The sequence below is a fragment of the Anopheles marshallii genome, chromosome X (genome assembly GCF_943734725.1).
Source record: "Anopheles marshallii chromosome X, idAnoMarsDA_429_01, whole genome shotgun sequence".
NCBI classification, from domain to species: domain Eukaryota; kingdom Metazoa; phylum Arthropoda; class Insecta; order Diptera; family Culicidae; genus Anopheles; species Anopheles marshallii.
In genome coordinates this window covers 10,883-36,257 of record NC_071325.1, presented here as the reverse complement: position 1 = coordinate 36,257, position 25,375 = coordinate 10,883, and the positions used below count along the sequence as shown (strand labels likewise).

General features: G+C 43.7%; 3 protein-coding genes across 3 annotated transcripts; all 3 read right to left on the bottom strand.

Moving 5' to 3' along the window:
* Positions 1–9,450: 9,450 nt before the first annotated feature.
* Positions 9,451–13,942, bottom strand: LOC128719230 (protein stoned-B). The gene is made up of 6 exons (XM_053812856.1): positions 11,774–13,942; positions 11,477–11,705; positions 10,644–11,402; positions 10,161–10,581; positions 9,695–10,087; positions 9,451–9,592 (listed from the first exon to the last, which is right to left on the bottom strand). Exons 1-6 carry the CDS (start codon positions 13,940–13,942, stop codon positions 9,451–9,453), a joined length of 4,113 nt encoding a protein of 1,370 aa, XP_053668831.1.
* Positions 13,943–13,969: 27 nt separating this feature from the next.
* Positions 13,970–16,528, bottom strand: LOC128709578 (protein stoned-A). Its single transcript, XM_053804587.1, has 2 exons — positions 15,427–16,528; positions 13,970–15,342 (listed from the first exon to the last, which is right to left on the bottom strand). Exons 1-2 carry the CDS (start codon positions 16,526–16,528, stop codon positions 13,970–13,972), a joined length of 2,475 nt encoding a protein of 824 aa, XP_053660562.1.
* A 6,495-nt stretch (positions 16,529–23,023) lies between these two features.
* On the bottom strand, positions 23,024–24,380 carry LOC128708816 (alpha-(1,3)-fucosyltransferase C). Its single transcript, XM_053803800.1, has 3 exons — positions 24,364–24,380; positions 23,529–24,290; positions 23,024–23,462 (listed from the first exon to the last, which is right to left on the bottom strand). Exons 1-3 carry the CDS (start codon positions 24,378–24,380, stop codon positions 23,024–23,026), a joined length of 1,218 nt encoding a protein of 405 aa, XP_053659775.1.
* Positions 24,381–25,375: the final 995 nt, after the last annotated feature.

Genomic DNA, 25,375 nt, shown 5'->3' with positions numbered 1-25,375 from the left:
GTCTCATCAAAAGCCTATCCTACGCTGCACAAGCACAATATTTCAACGTTTGCTGGCAACAGCAACATTGGCAGGGGTTATGCGCGTACAACCACGTTTCCCATTCAGGAGCAGTGATTGTGGCTCCTTCATACGGATTATGTTTTATTCGTTCCCTTTTTCTTTTCTTGTTTTGCGAATAAAAACACCCGGTTTTGAGACAAAACGGGCAAAAGCAAAGTATAGAAAAACGGTTCGGCAAGTGGAAAAATTTAATGAGCACCTGTTTCGCCAACCCCAGGCCACACATGTGGTACCGGTGGAACATTTATGCACTGTTGCACTAGCAAAATCAGTCGCAGCACAAAAGGAAACCAGGCAATAGCTTCAAACTTCAAACAAAGTTTTTCCGTCAACCGTTTGCAATCGTCCTGTGGCTGTGTAACTGGAATCAGTGAAAAAGTGCAGAGTAATACTGGAGCAAATGTATTGATGGCTCTTCAACATCTAACAGGCTCGTGTTCATTGTAATGGGAGCGTCAATCATTAGTGAAAAATTATATGGGACGGAAGCACCAGGAAAATATGTACCCATCAGGGAAACAAATAAATTTTGCTTAATAATGTCCTCTTCTTACAAATCGAATAAGAAATTTGTTGAAACAGAATGCAGTGGTTCTGTGATGTGATTATTTATTGGTTGGATGTTTGAATGTTTTTTTTTATCATATATTATAATTTCCCTTCTTTTCCATAAACTTTAGTCTACAAAATTTTGCGTTCTATCGGTCAGAATTATTCGTTTACTAACTCAAAACTAGCATTTGTTCCAGTTATTTCAAAAGTGCTATTCAATTTTACCTCCTGTTGCATCAAGCTTTTTTGTCACTGGTCTGCAAACCAAACAAATGGGAATTCCTCTTTAACACTCACAATACCCTCCTGCATTCAGCCATTTTGTACTCAACAACCCCATTGTACAACCCCGGAAGGACACAGCTCGGTTTACAATTAACCCACTTCCAGTTTGCTTGCCGACACTACTGTCATGTACCCGTACGAAACCCAAAGTCCAACCCGACCATAGCACATCCTCTTGTCCACCCTCTTCTTTCATGCACACATCTCTCCACAACCGTCACCAGCAAGCCGGCAAGTTAACCCGTTCCAAATGTTCCAAACGTATCGATGTAGTCCAAAAAAAGAAACGTGCTTGGGGAGGGAATCAAACACAAACACGGTTTGCAAACCACTAGTTCCTGGTTCCAACTCCACTTTTTAAACCATCCTTGGCCTCCTAAGGAGTCGCATCACCGCCATTCTCCCTTTGCTAGGTAACAACCGTCAGCTTAATTGTGCAAATTATTGTACATTTATTTCGAATAAAAATTCAAATACGTTACTCTTCTGTAAAAACTATCCAAAAACCATGTACATCGCTATGGAAGAAAGGAGAGGAAACGAAGATTGTAACGGAGTATTGGGGAAGAATAACTGGTAGCATTTTTGTGCCTTTTTCTTTCACTCTCTTTTATTTTCACTCGCCCTCACACTGGGACTTACCATTACCATAGAACCATTGATTCTAACTCCCCTTTGGGCAGCAAAGAACGCAACTCGACGTAGGTAGGAGGAGTAAATGAAATTTTGCATGCGTTAAAACTTTCCGCTCAGGGCATAACTAGTGGCATTAAACATGCAACATACTAGGGCGGCATATGCTTTCTAAAAATGTTTATAAAGCAGGTTTTAAGGGTATTATAATAGCGATAATAGCTTTTTGTTGTGTTTTATAACTTTCGTTCTATTCCAACCATTGTTTAGATTTCAAAAAATAAATAAAATTAAAATAAACAGAAAAAACACTATCCAAACTGCAAAACCGTTTTTTTATTTTTTTTTTTATTTTATTATACCATTACACGGTTCTTTCCCGTATTAGCAACCATATATTGGCTGAGGATAATAAAAATTTCTCAGGGATAATAAAACTTTTTGATATTATTATTATTTTTATTATTATCACAAGTTTTAACACAGTTTAAACATTCTTCATTCTAAGATTCATTTATGTCTGACTACTCTGAAAGGGTTTTCCATTCCTTTTTTTCGCTGGTTCATTTATGTATAGAAATAGTGTTATTCAACCTATTCATTCATGTATTATGGCATCTGACCTTACATAGCTTATCTTCAAATGGAGCAAATGGCCATGAGCAGCGAGACGAATATTTTTAACTCAGCACACCGTTGCAATCTTTTATCGTCATTAGTACGCTGGTGCAGCTCAATATTGCCACTTTTCCATCTTAAAACATCGGTATTCTATCACACTCTTTGCATACAATCACATGCAACCAAAAAGTAGCACCTCTTTTTAGGATTCATTATCTTTCAGGGAGTTAAAGGAGAAAGGAGAAGTGGAGTATATCAGGTAGAGTGGGAGTAAATATTTGTGGGGAAGAATTAATGTAGGAGAGTGGGAATAAAAACACGTAGACTGGATGCACTGAATGTGGAAGTACATTCATGTGTACAGCATTGCAGCAACACTTTTCTTCCCAGCATGGACATCCAAAACCTCTTTTTCAACGACAAAGACAACCTCTTTTTCAACGAAACATAAACCGGGACGAAAATGGAAACAGAATGAAAAGTAGGCAAACTGCAAAAAGCCGATAATGATGAAAGGGGTAAAGGAAATAAAATAAAACCAACCGCCACAACGGCTTAACGGAGGTATAGTACGTTAATTGTACCACTTGCCATGAATGCACTACCTCGCCAGGCGTGACGTGGTGACGTAAAGTTAGTCAATGGGAAATGGGGTTTAGAAAACTTTTTCCCACGTCGCAACTTTTCCTTTTCATTCTTCTTTTCTTTAGACCAAGTGGCTCAGTCGGAGTGTTCATTTAGCATAATTTTTGAAAAGTAGCATCGAGCGCCCACTGTTCGTCCCGCAGGATGCTCTCACTTACCTTAGTGCTCGAAAATTCTGCTCTAAGAGTATCTTTTAGGCAAAACCCGCAAAAGAGTTTCCACGGGGTGCCAACACGAAAGGACATTTTCACAGCCACTCACTCGCCTTTCTCCTTCGTCCCATCCAGCGTTTTCTCCCGGAAGTCAGACGAAAACTTCCTAGAGTGCATTTGAATTTCAAACGAAAAGTTGCTATTTGATTTCGAGGCAACTACTCCTTCGTTTTCTCTCACTCTCTCACTCTTTCTATATTTTGATGCAGATGCAGATTATTTCACTTCTTTCCCTCTTAAAATCGTTCCCATTTTACTTTCCCTTTGTCAAAGCCATCTCTGCCCTCCTCCATCGAGCCCCTTCATCTACTCTTACCTTCTCCTCCCTTTAATTCCCATTCGGCCTAGCGATGGGATGAGCTTATGGCTTCATAAGGCACTTTAGGCTGGAACACACACTTCCCTGACTTCACTTTTCTTTCATCCCTCTCCTCTCCATCTACTTCTATCTGAATCCACCCTTAAACCCATCAACCCGACAGGCTTCGTTAAACGGAAGCATCACTTCACTCCAACCCAACAAAAGCAAAGATAGAAGTGAATTTGGCCATCAATGGCATCTCTGTGACACACACATATTGGGGTGTTAAAGATTTAAAGTTAAAGACACTAAGAATAGTAGTGGGTTGGTAGAAGGGGTTTGAAAGAAGTACCCATTTTTCCCAAAAATGAAATGAACAGAAATCGGGAAACCTGATTGGGGTTTCAGCAAACTGTTTGCTGGACATTTTAACGTTCGCAACCAGTAAAAATAGCTAAAACCTTACATTCCGCTCTCAAAAATGTAACCATAATTTTTTTTACTAACTATCCTGTTGGCAAGGTGGCATTATTTCTCTTGACATGTTCCTCCATCCTCCATCACCATGTTACTATCCCACTTTTCTGGAGCATGGGTTTTGTGCCATGGGATTACACCCTATTGGTAAAGCATCCTTGGCAGGCAAGCTATCCAATCGATCGATGAGACCGTTTGGCTTCTTCTCGGTTTCTTCTGGGCTCCTTGGTCAATGACGTCACTTCGAGAAGAAATCCCATTGAATCTAGCGGTGTGCCGTGTATGTGCGTGTGTATGCGCGTGTGTGTATACCTCGGCCTATGTATTTTTTCCGAATCACTCACTCTTGAAGAGTCTCTTCATTTAACTTCTAAACTCACTCTTAAAGATTTCAATAATTTCAAATAAGCGGCGGGGGGGGGAGGAGAGAGAGCGGAGGGGGAGGAGGATTGGTGCGGCTTTAATCTCACGATTTAAATCGTGAGTACTATCACGATATGAATCGTGAGTTAAAAGTCACCGTGAAGAATTGAACTACCATGTACTTCATTATTTTGATTTATTTATTATTTTCTTTTTATTTGAGGAAAAAATAACTTCTAATGGTTTGACTATTTGTGAATGAGTTAAATCTCAAAGAGTTATAAATACTCTTCTTGGTGATTTGAATTAAATCACTCCCTAGAATTACTATTTATGAATGAGATTTATATCATTCATTCATTTTGAATCATCGTACACATCACTAATCACAACCATAACAATAATGAATATATGATTTATTCACTATTTATTTATAACCTTTTCTCTTTTTATGACTAATTTATAACACTTTTAATTATCACTATTGTTTAAAGCACAAAAAGCACTGTTTACACGGTGATGGTGGTCTTCAGTCTTGTTTATGTTTTACCATGTTTTACTCTGACTTTTCGAACATAAACGATGTAAAACTGGAAAAATGAATTGTAATTAGGAAGGAAATGGCCCACTTGTGATGCTTCACACAAATTTACTTACCGTTTGTATAGATTTGTCCAATATTTTCGCAATTTTCTCGCAGACTTTCGCAGCAGATGATGGCACCGCGATGTCTTACTACGGTTATTAACGCGAAAACGATGTAAAACTGGAAAATTGTATTGTAATGAGAAAGGAGTTGACCTACTTGTTATGTTTTACACAAATTTACTTCTTGTAAATGAGAGGATCTTGTGTTGTTGTAACGCCCATCAAATTTCTCGACCCTTATAACGCTATCTGGTGGTACTGTGCTTTGTCGACTCTAGGTCTGTCGCTTCAATTTTTCCCTCAAATATGTTGTTATTGTTGTGCACTGTTGGTATGTGCAAAAACAAAAAAAAACTTATTTTTCGAAAAATTAAATCAAAATTTAATGCTCTCTGGAATCAAATCTGATGGTGCACGGTGGCATGATGGTAGCGGCGCCGGTCTTCACACGACAGGACCGGTCCAAAATCCCATCCGGACCAAACCGCCGTACGTAGGACTGACTATCCAACTAGGGGTAAATAAAGTCACAGAAAACCAGAAATGGCAGGTTAGACCTCTTGAGGTTGTTGTGCCGTTAAAAAAGAAGTAATTAAATCTTGCAGCTACAACTCGGCCCCTTTAAGGTCGAAGCCGCACGCGGCCGTTCAGTCCGCTTATAGGAAGAACCTGTTAAGTAAGTAAGGTCTATACTTATAAGCCGTCAACGATACTCAAAACCAATATTATTAAAAAATAATTACGAGACTTAACCCGGTTTGTGTGCCAGAGTCATGTCTAATTAGACTTATCTAAAGCGGCCCCAAGGAGACCATTTGAGCGATATTCATTATTATTATTATTTTTTTTTTTCATTAGAACGGCATGGCCGTATCGACTTATTTTACCACGTAGTTGGATAGTCAGTCCTTGCTACGGGGGATTGGCCCGGATGCGATTTTGGTCCGGTCCGTTCGTGTGAAGACCGGCCCCGCTACCATCATGCCACCTGGCCGCCCCTGATTTTCATTATTATTCCTGATTATTTATGAATTCTTCATTATTCATTAAGTAACATAAAATATATCTTTGTCATACCTCACAACTATGTTAGTTTTGTCTTATGATAGGAAATATTAGGAAGATAGCTTTAAACTGTTAAACGGAACGGAAATGAACACCCAAAAATTTGCACACACGCTGTTGAATAGTCTGTATAACACGTTGAATTTATTTAAGTTATTGATTTTTTTCTCGTCCATTACCCTCAAACCGTCCCTTCGCACCATGCTTCCACGTGCGCGCTGAAATAACCCGGATGTTTGTATATATATATGTACATATATATATATATGTATATATACATGTACATATACATATGTATATATATGCGAGATTGGTGCCTATTTCGGCACCCATTTGTAGTATGCGGTATGCCAATTTTCACAACGATATCTCTGGGGGTTACAAGTTCACACTATAATGACTGGGATTTTGTTTTTTGTTATAGTTTTCTTTCTCTTTTGTTTGTTACTCATTTTCTCTCTGTGTATTTCGTCTGTTAGATATTGGGTTTGCCGTATCTCTCTGCACGAAGGGATGACTATATGTAAATATGGATATTTTCACCTGTTGCTGTGCGGATTTCCGCCCATGTAATGGATCTGCCTGTATCTGTGCTATTGCATAACATGTATCATATCTGTTTTGTTGGTTTTGTTTGTCGCCCGTGTAGGTGAGTAATATTACCTTCCGGTCGGCACAATGCACAGTACGGCGACTTTGAGAAACGAACTCAATTTCGGCCTTTACCAGTGCAGGTAATACTGAACTGTCTTTTATTGTGTTTGTAGAATAAAGCTACATTAAGTAGTTTTACTAGCTGCAGAAGAAAATCAAATTATCAAACTCAACCAAACCAGAATGTGTGCATGTTGGAATATTTCAAGATATCAACTCATTCGTCCAACTCTGAACCAAAGATCGCCCGAATAGTGCGTTTCGCGAATATGCTATGTATATCGTCATATATATCTACTTTTGGTTTCTTTTCTCATTTACTGATATTATGTATATATAATATAGCTATGTATATATGTATATTGTTTTCGCATTCCGACAACTTTTCACCTTTTTTGTTGTCCTCCCCTCTGTTACTGTTTCTTCATCTTCATTCACTGCTATCTTCGTTGCGGGATATTATTCAACGTTTCTTGCTATTCTTGGGTTTTTGTTTGACTCTGCTTATTTTATATTAGTACGCTTTGCAAACTGTCTTTTTTTAAATATTTCATAGGATGTTCGATTTCGTTCGCTTTATGTTTCACCTGCCTTGCCTATATTCGATACATCTTCTTTTACCGGCTAGCAATAGCATTTTTATATTAATCAACCATATAACACATATGCTGTTTCATTTACTTTTCTATGTTTTAGCTGCATTTAGTTTATATTCACTACGGTTTTATGTTGTTCAATCAGGGTAAGTGTTATTTGTTTTTTTTTTCAATGATCCATATAATCATTGGTTTCATTCATTACATCCTGCAAGCACATTTTCCTCACAAAAGATGCAACAATGATGCAAGTTCTGACAATAACGTGCCCTTTTATCTGGGAGGAGACGATTGGGAGATGATGCTTCACACCGTTCCAAATTATAACATAACCATTTATTTAACAAACAACGACTCAATCGTAGTATATAATGTTTTGAGTTAAAGTATACGGTAAAACGCTCTTTGCGTATTCTTACGTATTCAATTCGTAAAACATAGCAAGAACGACGACTGAGCACGTTGTGGTGGGGAGGGGAAGAAACTAAAATTACTTTAAACTGACACTTGTCAAATAACCGTTTTTTATCAAATCACTCATCTCGTTAGGTAGATTATGCTCACATTATTAAATAAGAAACGTACGAGGAGTTGCCATTATCGGTGATGGCTGCGATTGAAATGTATAATGATATGTTACCATACGAACCAAGAAAGCACTAACTGGCTAACTGATTGAAACCAGTTTGAAAGAATTAGTAACAAGTAACAACTAAGTGCCGACTGGCATACATGAGATCGGAAGGTCTTATCGTAGTGCTCGCAATTGGTCCGTGAATCCAAACCTAACCTGCTACCTGCTAAAGTTAAACTACATTAACAGTTTTGTTTGCCATCGTAAAGGGAAAGAGATCAAGGTACAGAACAGTGGTTACTAGTTGAAAAACATAAATCCAGTAGTAGCTATCACTCTGCTTGTGGAGTCAACAATAAGCGTTTCAAAACCTAAAACACACCTGACAAACAATTCATTCCCATTTGTGATTTGTGCCGTTTTGGTCGGAAGTTGTAGCAGCATGACTACAGGAAGCATATAATACTAATACTCGCAGCTTGAAATTATATGTATACTCATCATCATGCGCGTTTAAAAATACTCGCATGCGTGTACTAGAATGAGACTGCTGCTACAGAAGCGTACGTGGTCGCAAACCAAAAATGGACAGACGCTCATACATGTATGTACAGTGTGATGCTTATCCAGGCAGGTGTGCATTACCTAACAAAATAGATAATAACAGCGGTATACTTAACCGTGGGAGGATATAGTGGGGAGAGCTTCCTAACTTTAAGCGGAGAAGAGAAGAGCTGAGCTTGAGAAGCATTGTGGTAAATACTCTAGTACGTCCAACGAACTACACGTTCGAGCCAGCTCTTGAATTCCTTCAGTCGTGCACACACTCTACCTGTGTATGAATGTGTATGTGAGCGTGCGTGCAGTTGGATCCCTTGGTTGGACTTACAGTCCCTAAGTAGCTGCTTAAATAATGTCTTACGCTGCAACACATTTCCAAATGCATGCCGCACACACACATATTCACATCCAAAAACAACTGTTGTGTGTGGTTCGATGGTGGGTAGGCTAAACGCTGCTAACTGCCATAAATGTTTCTTGCTCATCTCAGTCACACATACACTCACTAGCGGGCATCTCACGCACCCTCACCTAACCAAATTAAACGAAGTAAGCATTCGATCGAGTAATGCAACTTTTCTGTGTTTTGGATAATTATACGCACAGTTTGAGTTAGAGAAATTTTATGAATCACCTTCAGTATACGCTCGACATGTACGCACAGAGTCACAAAGAATGCGTGACAAAACAACTGAATCTGATATTGCTAGTAGTTTGTTCTTTCGATTTGCTAAGCCGGCATACTAGGTTGGCTATGACACTACCAAGAAATAGTCATACCTCTCTCTTTATGTGCTTCTCTCTAACTTTCTTTCTCTCTCTCTCTCTCTCTCTCTCTCTCTCTCTCTCTCATTATCTCTCTTTCTTTTTATCTCTCTCTTTCTATCTCTTTCTCTCTTTCTCTCTCTTGTCCTCTCTATTTCTTCTTCTTTGACATACCAGGTTCGTATCTGTGTCGTTTATTGTCCACCTAATATAATTCAATAACAGGTATAAGTTTCTATATTGTATGTAATGCATGCATTCTTATGCGCACATGTGGCTGTGTATAAATACTTAGGAGTAGTTACAATCCTTGTGAAATTTCTGTGTGTTTATGTGTGCAGTGTGAGTATTTAGTAATATTATGTATCTACCATTCCATTCTTTTGATGTTCTGAACTGGTCAGTACTTCTTTAGCTTATAATTTTTGGATTTTTTTAGTTTGAATCGGAATCCGAATCGCTCGGTGCAATCGGTGTGGTCGCCATCGGTTGTTCCTCCTGGATAGGTTGCTTCGTAACGGTGGTCGCCGCTAGATAGGGATTCATCGACTCTCCTGTAGTATGTTCGATGCCAACACTGCACCATTGCGAATAAAAACAAAAAAACGTATATTAGTGGGCTGCTATTTAAGGGACCTTGCCGTGGACATTTGCATGACACCTGTTCGTTCATACTCACCGGTATTCATGGCGGGCGAGATAGCGCACATACTTTTCCGGTGGCTCATCGCTCTCCGAATCCTGCACACTTACCGAGCGAACCGTCGTGTGGGAAGCCTGCGTTGCGGGCATCGTAAACTCGACGTAAGCGTACGGTGCGAGCTGCTCCGGGATCTGATCGAAGCTGGTGAGTGCCATCCGGCAGACGAGCTGATGCGTCGTGTAGGCACCCTGACCTTCCTTCGGCAGTCGCGGACATCGCCACACGATCGCGCGATGATGATGTTCGTATTTCGCCTGTCCGGACGTTACCTCAATCAATGACTCCTGCAGCGTATCAACGGTGCCCAGGATACGCTCGATGCCCTTAATCTTACCCGTACGTCGATGGGCCGATTTTACCGAACCATATCTGTGAAGAACCCCCGACATTAATCGTTAGCATCAGAAATTCGAGATTTGTGCGAGAAGCGTTCCCAACCTACCTGAAATGTTTCTCTACGCGAAACAGATAGATCCAACATTCAGGAATAGGAAAACGTATCGAAACGTCTTCGCACGGTATCTGGCCAAGTTTTCGGGAAGCAAATCCGGGAACGAGTACATCCGCCCGCAGCTCCACCTTGTTGCCAGTCACGCACCAGGTCGCCTTCAGCTGTAGTGGTAGCTCACGATTCTTTGGCGGTCGAATGCGGAAGCGCATCAGTTCGATGTAGCACGCGTCCGGTGGCTTGAACTTAATCGTGCGGCTCCGTTCGTATTCGTCCTGCTGGACACAGGTGTGGAACTCGACACCCTCCAACCGGATCCACTCCTCCGTCACCACCGGTATGATGTCATGACGACCGACCACCTCCTTACCCTGGCGCCACAGATCGTTCACACCAAGCTCAATGTCGGGCATACCTGAAATGAGCCGTGGAGCATTACTTACACACAAAACAATTCCAACAAACGCTAACACATACCCGTGAGGAAGGCGAGGAAGAATAACCGGACGCGTGCGATTTGCTTCAGCACATGCCCTTCTGCGTCCTGCTCGACGTACAACTCGTCCACCGCCGTCACCTGCACCTCTTCAGTCTTGTACGTCAGTGCACGATCACGGTGCACGTTCATCTTGAACAGTGCTTCCTCGATGCACACGGAGAACTGCTTCATGTCCTCGTAGTTCATCGAGCCGAGCTTGAACAGCTGCGAGATCTGGGGCGCATGTTCTACCGGGAGTCCAAGCTTCTTCAGATCGCTACCCAGCTCCTTCACGCCCTGGTAATCGCCCTGGATCGCGTAGGCCGCAAACTGGCTAAGCTTGTTCGTCAACCGCTCCGCCTTTGTCACCTGACCCGGCCGCACACCCGGTCGCTCCTTGTAGAACACATACTGTAGCTTGACCGTGAAGATCTTGCCAAAGTTATCGTACTGCTGGGCACCGATCTCCGACACGGAGTAGCACGCTTGCAGAGGCAACTCCTGGAACGGTTCCTTATCGGTAGCCGCATTCAGCAACTGCAGCACCGGGCTATCGCCCTGATACACCAACCGTATGAATATCTTCTTCCAGAACCGCTGGCCGGTAATCTTCTTCTTGTTCGGCTGGCGTAGCTGCATCTCCCAACCATCACCATGGTAGATGACACGTGGGAAATCTTCCAACGGTTGTGATACATCCTCATCGAACAGAGGCGTCGGAGGTGTTTCCTGCGAATCGGTACGCTCCAGCTGTGGTTCTACAGTTGTGAATAGAAAAGAAACTGTTCAGTACGACGAATAGCGGTTACAACAGATATACTTGTGTACTTACTATCCGGTAGGCTAACAGGGATCGGTTCAACTTCTTCACTATGTTCGAACGGATTCACACGCGGCGAAGAGTCACCGGAGTAAATGGAAGCCGTCTGTGGGCTCTTGGGAGGTGGCGCTAATGCTAGCGCAGAATATTGCGTCTCCACTCCTTCCTTCGGCCGTATCACCACGTTGAACTCTCGACCTTCATCCGAATCGCGTGAATGTGATCTACCGAATGGTGTGCCCTGTTTGGACGACACACTTGGAAGTTATCCGCTACAGGCATACAACATCGTTCTCCAACGACACTTACCTCCGGTGCTGGTGGTGCTTGCATGCTCAGAAAGGGATCATCGAAACCATCATCGTTACCGAATCCATCGCCCTTCAAATCGTCGAAACCACCACCTCCAGTAGGTGCTCCAGTGCCCCAGGCATCTCCACCGAAAGCGTCCAGATCGGCGACATTAGTACCTCCACCAAGATCACTGTCGTCGAGGAAGATGTTCTCTGCCCGTCCCGTCGCACCCGTTGCTACACCACCGACACTAACGCCAATCTGCTTACCCTCGAACTTGGCCGCGAACGAATCGAACGCATCCGGTTCAGGTGAGTGCGTCACCATCGTGTTGTTGTTGTTCGCTAAGTTGGTCGCTCCGAACAGCTCGTTCGCATAGCCTAGCCCACTGTCAACCGGTGCCATCGTTACTGGCTCGTCGTCGTCTACCATGGCGAAGGGGTTCACCGTGGTGCTGTCATTAGTGTCGCCACCTATCAATTGATCCTGTAACGTCTCGCCGTAATACTGCGCCACAGTGCTATCCGGCTCGTCGAATAGTGCTGGCTGCTGGTGGTGGTGCTGCTCCACATGATTGTAATCAACACCGGCGTCGGCTGGTATTACTGGTACACCACCGCTCACCGGATCATGCAGATCTTCCGGTGCCATATTCATCTCCATCTCCATACCGCCGTGAGGTGCGGTCGGCAGGTTGACGATACTGCCCGACACCGAGCTGGGAATGTTACCGGAAGTGATATTCGAGCCGGTCGGACTGTACTCAGACGATACCTCCGAACGCATCGCATCACTCGGATCAGATGCCGGTGCCACTTCCAGCACGATCTCAGGTGACGGCTCCACGAAGCTTTCCGGTTGCGAATATTCCTCTTGCAGTGATAACTCCTCTTGCAGTGACTCTTCCTGCACTGGTACTTCCTGCGGTGGATGCTGATGCTGTTTCACGATCGCCGGTGGTGGAGGCTTTGGTGGTGGAACTGCGGCAGGTGTAACTGGCACCAAAGGCTGCACAACGGTAGCCAGATTTTCCGCCAAGTTTGGAACGAAGGCTGCCTCCGGTCCGGCACCGGTTGCTGCCGACATCCCACCGAGCAGATCGTCCAGATCGTCACTGAGCAGATCCGGTTGGGAGGGTCTCGGTGCCATGGCGGCCGTAGTCGGTTGTGCAGGTTGCGAGAATAACGACAGAATGTCTTCCTTCGTTTTAGGTGCAGGTGGCTTAGGTGGAGCCGCCGGTTTCGGCGTCGGTCCCGTACCGAACAAATCGAACAAATCTGGCTCTTGCGCTGTTGCAACCTGTTGCGGATTAACCGGTGAGGATGCCAGCGAACTTTTTGGCGGTGCCGGCCGTGGTGGTGGTGGTCTTGGGCGGGGTGGTTTCTGCACGACCGCCATGGTGCCACCACTGTGCGCGGGTGGTTCATCCGCAAATGGATTGTCACCGGCGGTATTGATGGTGGAGGCCGGATCTCCCGCACTACCCGGCATCAGATCACAGTAATCTCCCGGCGTAGGGCTGGGCGAATGGAGATCACGCATAGAAACCGGGCTGGGCGTACGTGTTACCGGTATCTTCTGCAACAGGTTAGTGCTGGTTTGGTCCAGCTGGTCCGCGATCGAACTGATCAGCTGCTGGGTGGCGTGCGAGGGTGGTATCGGACGGGGCGGTACCGGTTTATGCGGTCTTGCACCATCATCCTCGTATAGCCCGACTCCACCATCCGGATCCATTAGAGCAGCCGTGGTGTTCGAACCCAAATGCAGGTGCGTTGGCTTCGGAATGATCAGATCATCCTCTTCGTTGATTGTGGTGTGGAAAAAGTTAGCGTTGACGCCACCGTTCGGCGCACCCATCGTTTGGTCCGGCAGGCCACCCGTAACACCAGTGGCTGCCGCCGTTGACGTCATGACATGATCGCTAGCGAGAAACAGTTGCGCACCGGATGTCACGACGACTGGATCACCGCCACCGAATAGATCTATTGCGGCAGTGACGGCCACCGGCATATCCTCATCACCTCCTGTACCAAAGTCCGCAAACGGGTTGCATCCACCGCCCTGCGCGAAAAACGGATTGTCCGACTCGTCGGCCACCGGACCATCATCCCCGAACAGAAACGGGTTCGGTGTTGGATCGCTGTCCCCGAGTGCTTCATCATCCATCAGGAAAGGGTTCGCCATTATTTTGTGTGGATTGCGTGCGCTCACTTACTGATCAATGAGCTCACTTTCGAGCAGCTTAATTTCAGCCCGTCCCGGTCCTAAACTTGGCACGAACGACGTATCGAACGGATCGATCTCCTCCGGCTCAGCACCACCGATACCACCACCCAGATCGATGGAACTGTTACTGGCCTGCGGTGTTAGCACCTTCACAAACACTGAACTAGCTTCCGGAGCAACGTCCGACAAGATGTCCGACACGACACTACTGTCCTTGGCAACTGGCGGTATGAGCTCTTCCTCCAGTAACTTCAGCTCGGCCCGGCCCGGCTGCAAGTTTACCGCAATGGATGTGTCGAACGGATCCGCCTCAATTGATGCACCACCACGTGCGGGCGTTAGCACCTTCTGCAGATGTTCCTGCTCACTCACACCGAGCAGATCCGAACGGGTGCTGGGCGGGGGTGCGGTAGGAGATTCTGCCCGCGGATCAAACTCCGGATCGGACAGGCTATGGTGTAGCGATGCACTGTTTAGTTCTTTCTCCAGTAAGCTAAGCTCGAGCTGTGTTGGTGCCACCGATGGCACAAACGACGTGTCGAACGGATCAGCGTCTACGTCCGGAAGAGACGGTTCACGATTGTAATACGGCGTTAGGGGTTTCTTCGCGATTGCCTGTTCACCGTCGAGCTTGAGCAGATCCGGAGTTGGTACGGCAAATACTACTGATTTGCTACGATTAGCACCACCCCCTACTGGACCACCGTTGCCGATGTGCAGACTAAGTGATGATTTGCGCTGGGCGAGCGATTGGAAGTCTTCCTCAGTACGCTGCTCTTCCTGTTGGGTGGTATGATGCTCCTTCTCGCCTCCGGCACGCGGATCGAAGTTGGGATCACTGAGCGAATGGTTTAGACCTGGGCCGCGATCCGTGAGGAGTTCCTCCTCGAGAAACTTTAGTTCGGTCTTGCCAGGTGCTACAATAAATTCAACGTCGGAGGTGTCGAATGGATCCGCTGTCAACGAAGTCGATGCTGTTCGCACTCCACCCGCCGTACACTCAAGCGGTGCGTGGGCTATACCCGCTAGATCCGAACTGCTGCCGGACAGAAGATCCTTGGCGAGCGTACTAGCTTCGTACGCGGCCTGCAGCAAGTTGGTTTGATCGACGGAAAATAGATCCGGTGAACTGAGGCGCTTCTCCTCCGGTTCGGCAGCGCGTGGATCAAAATCAAAGTCGTCCACGGGTACTTCTGGTTCTTCAGCACGGGGATCAAACTCGTCGTCCTCAACGGTCGTGGCTGGTAGAATCCGCTCAACAAACCCAGTATCGAACGGGTCGTTTACGGGAGCGTCCTCAAACTCGTCTAGATCAACTACCGGTAGGTCTGCGTTAGCTGGAGCCTTTTCCTTGGAACCTGTCACACGAACAAAAGTTGACAATGAAAAAGGGAATGTAGTTGTGCAGAATTGAAGATTCACTCTTAAAAATCAACACTTACCAGAGTCTCCAATCAGTAGCTCAAACTCGACACCAGAAATAACAGGTGTACGTTTTTTGAGATCGTCAAACTCGTCTAAATTGAGCTCTGTTTCGACACCGGTGTCGGCGGTTGCCTCTTGGTGGATTCCACCCTCTTCCTGCTGTTGCTCTTGATACTGCTTTTGAAGCGTCAGATGCAGCGATACACTCAGATCGATTGGAACATCCGCCGGTAAATCTGCCGAATCATCCAACAAACTAAACGCCTGCGGTTGTTCTATTTGCAGCTGTTCCGCAGGCTTACCTTCACCACCAAATCTTAACTCGGCCCCGTTTCGTCCCTGCTGCTCACTCTCGTCAAAGCTTGCGAGCAGTAGATTCTGTATACCACGTCTCTGTCGATTACCCTTGGTCGATCCAGTACCAACACTCTCAACCCGTCCAGTTAGTACCTCAACGGCCGATCCGATATTAACGATTTTCTTGCCTCGCTTCGAAACTTCCGGACCTTTGATAAGCTTTTCCGCGTACGATGTGTCGAACGGGTCTTCACCTTCGAACGATTCAAGTACAGGCGACTCTGGGACGTATGCGATCGGTAACTCACCACTTGCTATCGCATCGATATATCCAGTATCGAATATATCTTCTTCGGCTTCCGAGTTCGGTTCCGATTCGGAAAGCTCAACAACCGCGTTTATAAGCTCTTCAGCTGCCCGTTGTTCCTCCTGGACCTTCGCCGCTTCAGCTGCCCGTTCGCGTTCCTCCTGTTCGCGTCGTTCGCGCTCTTCGCGCTCTCGTGCCTCCTGCTCTACCTTGGTCGGAACCTTCTGGAAGAACGAGGTGCTCTTGATACGGTCTAGATCGCCCTGGGTTTTCTTTAGCACCGAATCAATGCCACTGGTGAGTGCTGCAAACTTCGACCATTCCTCGTTGTTTTCGGACTTTTCGCTACCGCCCGGCTGGTCCTCGCTGTCCGATGGTGCCGCCGAGTTGAGCGCCGAGTGATTCTGATGCTCCCGACGGTACTGCTCGAGCTCCTCCTCGGTAAACAGTTCCTGATCTTTCTTGGACTTTTTGCCTTTCTTTTTCTTCTTTAGTCCTTTAGGTAGCTTAAGCATTATCTAAACTACCGAGACATCGAAGCGTCTGAAAAGTAAGAAAGAAGACAGTTGGTTGGATATATGTCATTATTGTGATGTGTACAACAAATTCTACAATGTATCAAACGGAACTATCCAAAGGCTTTTGACATCTCCTAATAACTCCGGTACCGGATGTTTCCATTACCAACACCAATACCTTGACTACATTCCCTGCCGACCTGTAGAAAACATTACATAATCTACAGAAATGCTAGTACAGTTCCTCAGTTCTGCTCCCGGTTCAAGGTCATTCATATTTTATCCTACCAACGAATCCTTTTCCTCTCCATGCTGATGTAATTACTCTCATTTGTTACCGGACATAGTGGAGCCGGTATCAGCATGCAACATACCTTTAATTTCTGCGGATACATTCTGGTTCCAAACCTTAACTCTACGTAACCAAATGAAATTGCATTCACAAAAAAACAACAAACTTATCCATCCGTACACAACATCTGAGAACACTTCGGCTGTCGGTTGCACTGGGTCATTTTATGCTCGCAAAAAGGAAATCTAACCGTTTGTTAGATTTGTTTGTTTTTTCTTGTACCAAACAGAAAAAACAGCACCATGATTACGCCGGACCAATAACGAGCGAGAAATTATATTCATGCAAAGTACACACTACCACATTTTCAGATACTTTCGTAAACGAGAGGACTTCAAGCGCACGATAGAAGCAGATCTGAGCTTCCAACAATGCGAAAAGAAAAGAAAAAACCCCCCCTTCGTCAAACGGGAACCGAGTGGCAGATGTGGAAGAACACGCGTGCGTACATGTTGTTTGTCTATCGATGGGGCCAAACTGGTGCTGAAGGTACGCGTCTGAGAGTGTTGATATATGTGTGTGTGTCTATCTACAAAAAGAAAGAACAAGATTCTGAACCTTTGGATCGAAATAGTACTACCTTAATTAAAGATCAACTCCTGTTTGCTTGCTGTAAACCGCTTCGATGCATTAAAATCACACTTAAGTACTTGGGATTAAAGAACTCACCACAAAATAATTCTAACGCCAGTGGATAGAGCAATAAAAAAAACAGAAAGAAACTACAACATTACCAGTCCACATTCAGTCACATGTCCAGAAGTATCTCCAACCTGCGAGGATCATTTCACTTCTTCAATTATACCCCTTTGATTGCTAATATCCGAACATTGGACGGGGGACTTATCATTCCACCGCTGGGACAGGCTAACATCCAGGATATGGTTATCTGGTTCTCGGCAAATTTTGATAGGCTGCCACCATTGCAGTTTCCACCAACAGCAATCGAATATTCGTCAGAATCTATTGCTCGTGTGGCTGATCTCGTCGTGGTAACCAGCCCAATCACCTTCCATCACCTTTTTAAAAGACTTCACTCCCAACGCCATTCGTGCAAACGCTCCAAACATTCAGACACCTTGGTTTGGACTGGTTTTGTACCAACCTCGCACGAAGCATCATTGGAAGCGGTAAGCAATTGGTTTCGGGCAACAACGTTTTATGTGAAAACTAAAGTGAAAACTCCTCATTGTTCTTGATGTTTTCCCCCAGTGTTCCAATTGTTCATGTGTTACAAATGTTCCCATTCCCATCAAGATTCCTACTTACGTCTCCTTTTAAATAGTAAAGCATAAGTACGCCTTTGTCGCAAGCGTGTTGACTGAAGTTATGTTTCACTCCCCCGTACTCGTCCTCCGGTGTGCATCTGATTGACCCTATAGCACAAACACGCGCAACGCCGTCTTCATAACCTGCGGATCAAATTTCAGGGAAAATGGTTTGCGGTACAACATTAGTCACCAGGAATTGCACAGAACCACTCTCCGACTGTATCCGTACTATCGATTTTTTTTCCTTTATCCCCCTGGTTGTTTATGATTATGTCAGTCGGACCAGCTAGTTTGGGAGAGGTTCTTGATCTTGCTCAGGAACCTCCACTGCTACTTTTTACTGCAACACACACGCCCCTATGCTGAATGGTGAGGTAAAAGAACATCACTTGACGTTCGAGCAGCAGGGACCCAAGTGGACAGCACTGAGCGTCCCATTTTTCCACGAGATATTCCCCCTCGCGTATACTGTTATTGTAAGAGTGTCTGTATGTGTGCGCGCCCGCGCACATCTGAATTTACGTGTGTTTGTGTATGTGTTCGTGTTGGAGGATGATTTTTTCCTTACGGCGAACAAAAGGTGGATTGAAGACAGTTTGACAGCGCGTTTACTTATCGGATGTATTTGTCCCTTGCGTCTAACAATTATACTGACACTGGCACACTCGGAATACTATTTCCCCACAGCCGTGCATATGTAAGATAGCAAAGAAAATTCGCCTGTGCGTTCACCTTGTTCCTATTCGCTATTTCTGTGAGATGTGTGTATGTTGTGTTAGCACTGGCTGAGAATCACCTTACTGACTTGCACGGACACGCAATCGGGAAGCCTTTCGGGTGAATACTGACTGTTGGCATCATTTCTAGCACGTTTGACCATCAGCCTCGTTTCCAGTAAGTTTGTGCGAAGTTGGTTCGTGCGGTGGAACGAATTTTCCGAATTTTCCCGGCACATGCGCATTTAGCTAATGTCAGTGTTCGTGCATTTGTTCTTTCCCGTTACGATGTACCGATGACGTCGAAACGACAATCTATAACTTTCCACCGTCACGCTACCGGAAAACGACGATACTAGCACAACGTCGCCCATTAACTTCCATCGTTCAGAAATAGTTTGATAGTAAGCTTAAAATGTTATCCGAAAATTAGTGGATGACGAGAAATTGCCAAAAAAAACAGATGCACAAGGAGTTTGGAAATATATCTAACATTGTCACCCTCCTTATCGATTTGTCCATTCACGTCCTGCTTCTGTTGGAAGGGGTACGTGCGTCGGCGCAATATAGACTCGCCTTCCAGACTATTATCCTTCCAATGTGCTCGTGAGCCAGAAGATTGCATAACGTGTATTTTTTTCACCAGCCATTTTTCTAATCTGTGAGGCATCAATAACGTATGCGCGGGCACACACCTACATCAAAACGGACGCACGCACGACATCTTCGTCCTCGATGTACCTGTAGTCCTTCGTAGCTGACCTCCTTTGCGTGTGGATAACACACAAGGTTCATAGATCTATTCCACAGTTGACATAGTGGATGGTGTATGTTACGGCGGGTTTGCTTCTTGTGATTTGTGCACTGCTCTAAAAAGAACACAAAATCAGAAACGGTGGTTAACACTGAATGCATTGCTCACATCTTCCTGCCGAAAGTTACAGTCTTTCCCGAGTTACGCGAATAATGCGTCCCAGAGAAATTCGCGTAATTCGAATTCCCTTTATAATATCGTTTATATTTAGTATTCAGTGATCGTTTTAACGATGTCATTTGTAAACTAGCACAGTTGCTATGTCGGATTGTGGTTCGCCAGAAGACGGAGATAACGACGATTGCGTTTATAGATAAGGGATGGGATGAGGATAACGTTTTTAGGGGGAAAATTTAAAATTTGCAATTAAAAAAATACTGGCAGTATCCGAGATACGTGGTTCCGCTTATACGCGGATTCGGAGATACGCGGTTTTTGGAAATTTGACAGCAGAGTTAGTGTATAGCACAAAACCTGGTAAAAGATTTGGTAAAAGATTTTTGTAGTTCCCCCCCATAGGGTTTCCCCGAGTCCCCGAGATACGCTATTATAGCAGACCGCTTTAAGCCGGCAAAAATCCGCGAATCTCGAATTTTCGCGTAAATCAAATCCGGGAGTAAAATCGTTTATGCTTCAAAGTTAAATAGTTGACATCCTTCTCTGTACTTAATTTATTCAGCAAACCAGGCTACTTTTCGATAGAATACATTTAAATAAACTAAACACGAATGTTTCATATGACAAAGGAGGTTATTTTAAACGAATTTTACTCCTTTTTGCTTCGATTTTGTGCTATAAACTAACTCAACTGTCAAAATTCCAAAAACCCCATATCTCCGAATCCGCGTATAACAGGAACCGCGTATCACGGAGACTGCCTGTACTTATATCTTTCTAAGTGAAGGATTAGTAGTAGTAGTTCGTAGTAGTAGTAGTAGTATTAGTAGTAGTAGTAGTTCGTCAATTGAAATATTTATGTTTATTATCATGAAGGTTTATTGTTCACACCAACAAGAAGAAATTGATACAATTGATCATCTGTGTTAAGTATAGGGCAACTATAGTAGCACAGTGATAGAAATTTCGTAGTTTATTATGTTAGTATATGTATGACACTGGGCACGCCTGCGTTGAACACGTCATATTGTTATCACAAGAACGTCTTGTTATCAGATATTACAACCTATTCCTATTATTACAAACGATATTTGGAAAATAATTTTAGATAGTTATGGTTAACTCATATAACAGACATTAATCCATTTTGAATGATTATTAGGTCCAAATATATCTTAGGTCGGCGGTGGTCGCGGTCCGTGTGGAGGCGACCTGATATGAAATTAACCTCGGGTACTGAAGGAGGCTTCATAAACAGACAAAGCATCAGAGAGGATGTTTAAACCATCACGCGCGAATATTCCATACTGAACTTTGTTTAATGATAGCTAGAAAGTTTTATAACAAACGTATCAAATATTCAGTCTGCGTAGTCTTTTACTATGTTCCTCAATGAAACGGACACTAGATCATATGTCCAGAAAAACGGGTATGATATATTCACATTCGGTTTCTACATGTAAACAGTGTAAAATGCTTAAGAATGTAAATTGTCATAACTTTACGAATTTATGGATTATTGAATTGTATGTTGTATGGAATTTAAGGATTAATACTCATCTGAATCGATTTTTTCTATACAAAACAACCCCAAAATTCTCTTAATGGTTGTTAAAATTTCCGCGATGGATTCTTTAACAAGATAAAGCAGTGTCTTGTGACAGCGTCTTCATCATTTTGCCGCAGTAGTGATGATTGGTATTTATAAGTATCAATCAGTTCATTTTTAAGAAGGTTAGATTTAAACAATGTTCTCTTTTCATATAATAGAATTATCCCATTTCGTGACAATATGCGTAGCATTATTATGAATAGTACCAGCGTTAATGGAATCAAGCCGGCGTCATCTTCAAGGCCAATGTGTATGTCTTCACTTGTGTATGTGAGCATGTGTGTTCACCGTTTGTATGCATGTCACTTTGTGGTTCCGTTATGTTTGAACAAAACGAAGAAAATAAAGAACCTTTAACGAGCTGTAGCGACGCTTAAAGATTTTAAAATATTTCATCAACATTGAAAGAAATATAAATAACGAATGAAATATGTAGGGAAAGCTTGCCTACCGCAAACGAAATATTTCAATTTTATGGTACATTTCCTATAATTATGGCTCGTTTTATATCTTCCACAGAGTCTTATAATTACTGCTGTAAGTAATGCTTTAAGTCCGAATATACGACCGTCTTATATCGGTCTAAGTAGGGTCGAATATCAGGTTTTGGCTAACTGGGTATTGATACTGAGCTATGCATTAATTGTAAATTTTTGCTGTTACTCCGTTGCTATGTATTTGCTGAAGAATTCATTAGTTGAATGTTACTGTATGCATTGACTTCGAACTTGTGTGTATATACACAAGTGAAGACATACACATTGGCCTTGAAGATGACGCCGGCTTGATTCCATTAACGCTGCTACTATTCATAATAGTGCTACGCATATTGTCACGAAATGGGATGATTCTATTATATGAAAGGAGAACATTGTTTAAATCTAACCTTCTTAAAAATGAACTGATTGATACTTATAAAAACCAACCATCACTACTGCGGCAAAATGACGAAGACGCTGTCACAGAACACTGCTTTATCTCGTTAAAGAATCCATCGCTAGGAAGTGTAGTTAACCATAACTTCACTTTGTGGATGCACTAGAGGTTCCTTTCTTCCTAGATTTTATATTAAAAGTCCAAAAACTGCACTTTAATACTACAAAACATCACAGACAAAACACACAACAGCGCACCGCTCTAATCACTCCACGCAGCCACATAAGAATGGAGGAAACCAAACGAAGCATAGAAGAACATTTCTGATGGATCAAAGGAATAAATGAACGAACTTTGAAATTTTTCAAACAACGATGAAAGCTTACAAAGGGATTCTTGAAACTTTCCAAAATTTACACCCCTTCTCCTGACTTCCCAACAACATTACCATTAACTTCTTGGTATAAAATAGCACGATTTCGAACCAATATGCTTTTAAGACCACAAAGTCATAGTGCAGAACAAATTAAAATTCTACGACCCTTAACAGACTCTGTGGTCGTAGTGAGGTTGTCTGGGAATATATTGATTGAAATGTATGCATCAATAGCTCAACATCAATACATCTTCAACGGCAAGAGCTATAATTCACACTCGAATAATACAACCGCTCTAGTGTATCTATCTTTCTTAAGCTGTTAATTAAGCTGTGTCAAATTTCTTAAGCTTTGGGATTAGAATTCAATCTTAGACTTAGCCGTGCAAGCATCATCATACCACCAAGCCTTAATGTTGCGATAATACTGTACCCTTTCCCGTGCATTCACACTGTGCAGCTTCACGCAGAGATCACAATGCCAGTTCGTGCGCTCGAGTGCGTAATGTTCCTTCCACCAGAAGTACTTCACATACTCGGTCGGATTATCTACTAGGTATCGCAGATAGTCCACCAGCTCGATCACCGTCGCGTAGTCCTGCACGTTGATGTACGAACCTGGTGGCATAAAGCGATTATAGTCAGCGCCACCGAACACGATCGGAACAATGTTGTGCTCCAGTGCGTTGTACAGCTTCTCGGTGACGTAGTCGACGCACAGTGAATTTTCGAACGACAGATAGAACCAGTACATCGTGTCCAGCATTTGATTGCATTCCGAATTCCCTCGGGGACATCTGGGAAATGATTAAAACGAATTTAGCTACACGAAAGACAAGTAGGCATTAAGGGAAAGTACTCACTTTAATGGACCACACGTTCCGTACACATCAACCTGCAAACCGGCCGACTGTATTTTCTTCACGAGCCGATCGCGCCCGGAAAGCGCCCCGCAGTGTGACACAAACTGGGCTGCCATTTTGTGTTTGCCAGACACTGTTTCTGCGATTGTTGTGTTGCTATACTCGTAGAACCCGTTGCGCCAGGCAGGACGCAACGCCGGGCTTATCACTTCACCACTTTCCAGATCAACAATATTCATATAGTTAAACAGTACATCCGAATCCAGCCGGTACGTCATCGTCCAGTTGAAGTAGGACCCGTCCAGACTGAGCGTGTGTTTGGTGTGGGCCGGTGACTCCATCTCGGCGGCCACATACACCTGCTGCGGGCTACGAACCGCCGGCAGGGGACCATCCCAACGCGTGGCCACGTGAAACACGACCGCATCGTAATCAGTAACGGACGGCAATAGTTGATGGTTGGTGGTCTGCACACAATCCGTAACTGGGCAGTGCCCCATCGAAAAATAGTCCGGTCGGAGCGTTTCAGCTGGCAAACCCCAGAGATTATCTTCGAAGAAGCTCGTGTAGAGCAGTATGTAGCGAGGACGTTTACCCTGCCCAACGTCCTGCTCGACCTGCCGGGCCCGGGCGCGATTGTGTTCATCCAGTACTTTGTACGAGTTGATCGTTTCCACCAAGCACGTATTGTAAATGAAGAAAAGGCCAACTAACAGTACTGCAGCACAGAACAGCAGCATCGACTTAAGATGCACCTTGCGACTGTTGAGTGTTGCGCAAAATGATTAAAATAATGCGTGCGTGCGTTCTCCTTGCTTATGAATACGTAACTTACTCTAGCAGCGCAGCCATGACGCACAGCTAACAGCTAACAGGCGGCGAATAGCACTTCGACAGAAGACCGAACCACTAAATTGATGGTTATGTCCATGATCCGTACTACGTGTTTATCGATTTCAACCGTTCTTTATTTCCCTTTTTCGTTTCCGATAACAACTCCGGGTTCTGATAAGGAAAACCCTCTTCAGCCATATTTCTTACCAAAGCTCTTTCTCTTTCTATCTAAAGACAGCTGTCAGCCTATTTGAAGCGTATGGTTTCTATTTACATTTAGATAACGACCCAGTTAGTCAAAAACCGATATCCGACCCTATTAAGACCGATATAAGACATTCGTATGTATCCGCATGGAGTGATTAGAGCTGAGCGCTGTTGTGTGTTTTGTCTGTGCTGTTTTGTAGTATTAAAGTGTAGTTTTTGCCCTTTTAATGTAACATCTAAGAAGAAAGGAATCTCTAGTGCATGAATAAAGTGCAGTTATATTCAATTACACTTGTTAGCGATGGATTCTTTAACGAGATAAAACAACGTTCTGTGACAGCGTCATCGTCATTTTGCCGCGGTAGTGATGGTTGGTTTTTATAATTATCATTATTACATTTCTAAACAGCTTTGATTTCACCAATGTTCTCTTTTCATATAATAGAATCAACCGATTTCGTGCCAATATGTGTAGCACTATTTTGGATTATACCAGCATCAATGAAACCAAGCCGGCGTCATTATCAATGCCAATGTGTACGTTTTCACTTGTGTATGTGAAGATGTGTGTTCACTATTTGTGTGCATGTCACTTTGTGGTTCCGTTATGCTTGAACAGAAGGAAGAAATTAAAGAGCTTTTAACGAACTTTGAATGCTTAAAGTGTTTGAAATATTTTGTAATGGAACGAAATAAAAATAACGAATGAAATATTTAGAAAGAGCTTCTGAAAGCTTACCTACCATAAAGAAATATATCACTCGTTATTTATATTTCTTTCAATATTGATGAATTATTTCAAAATT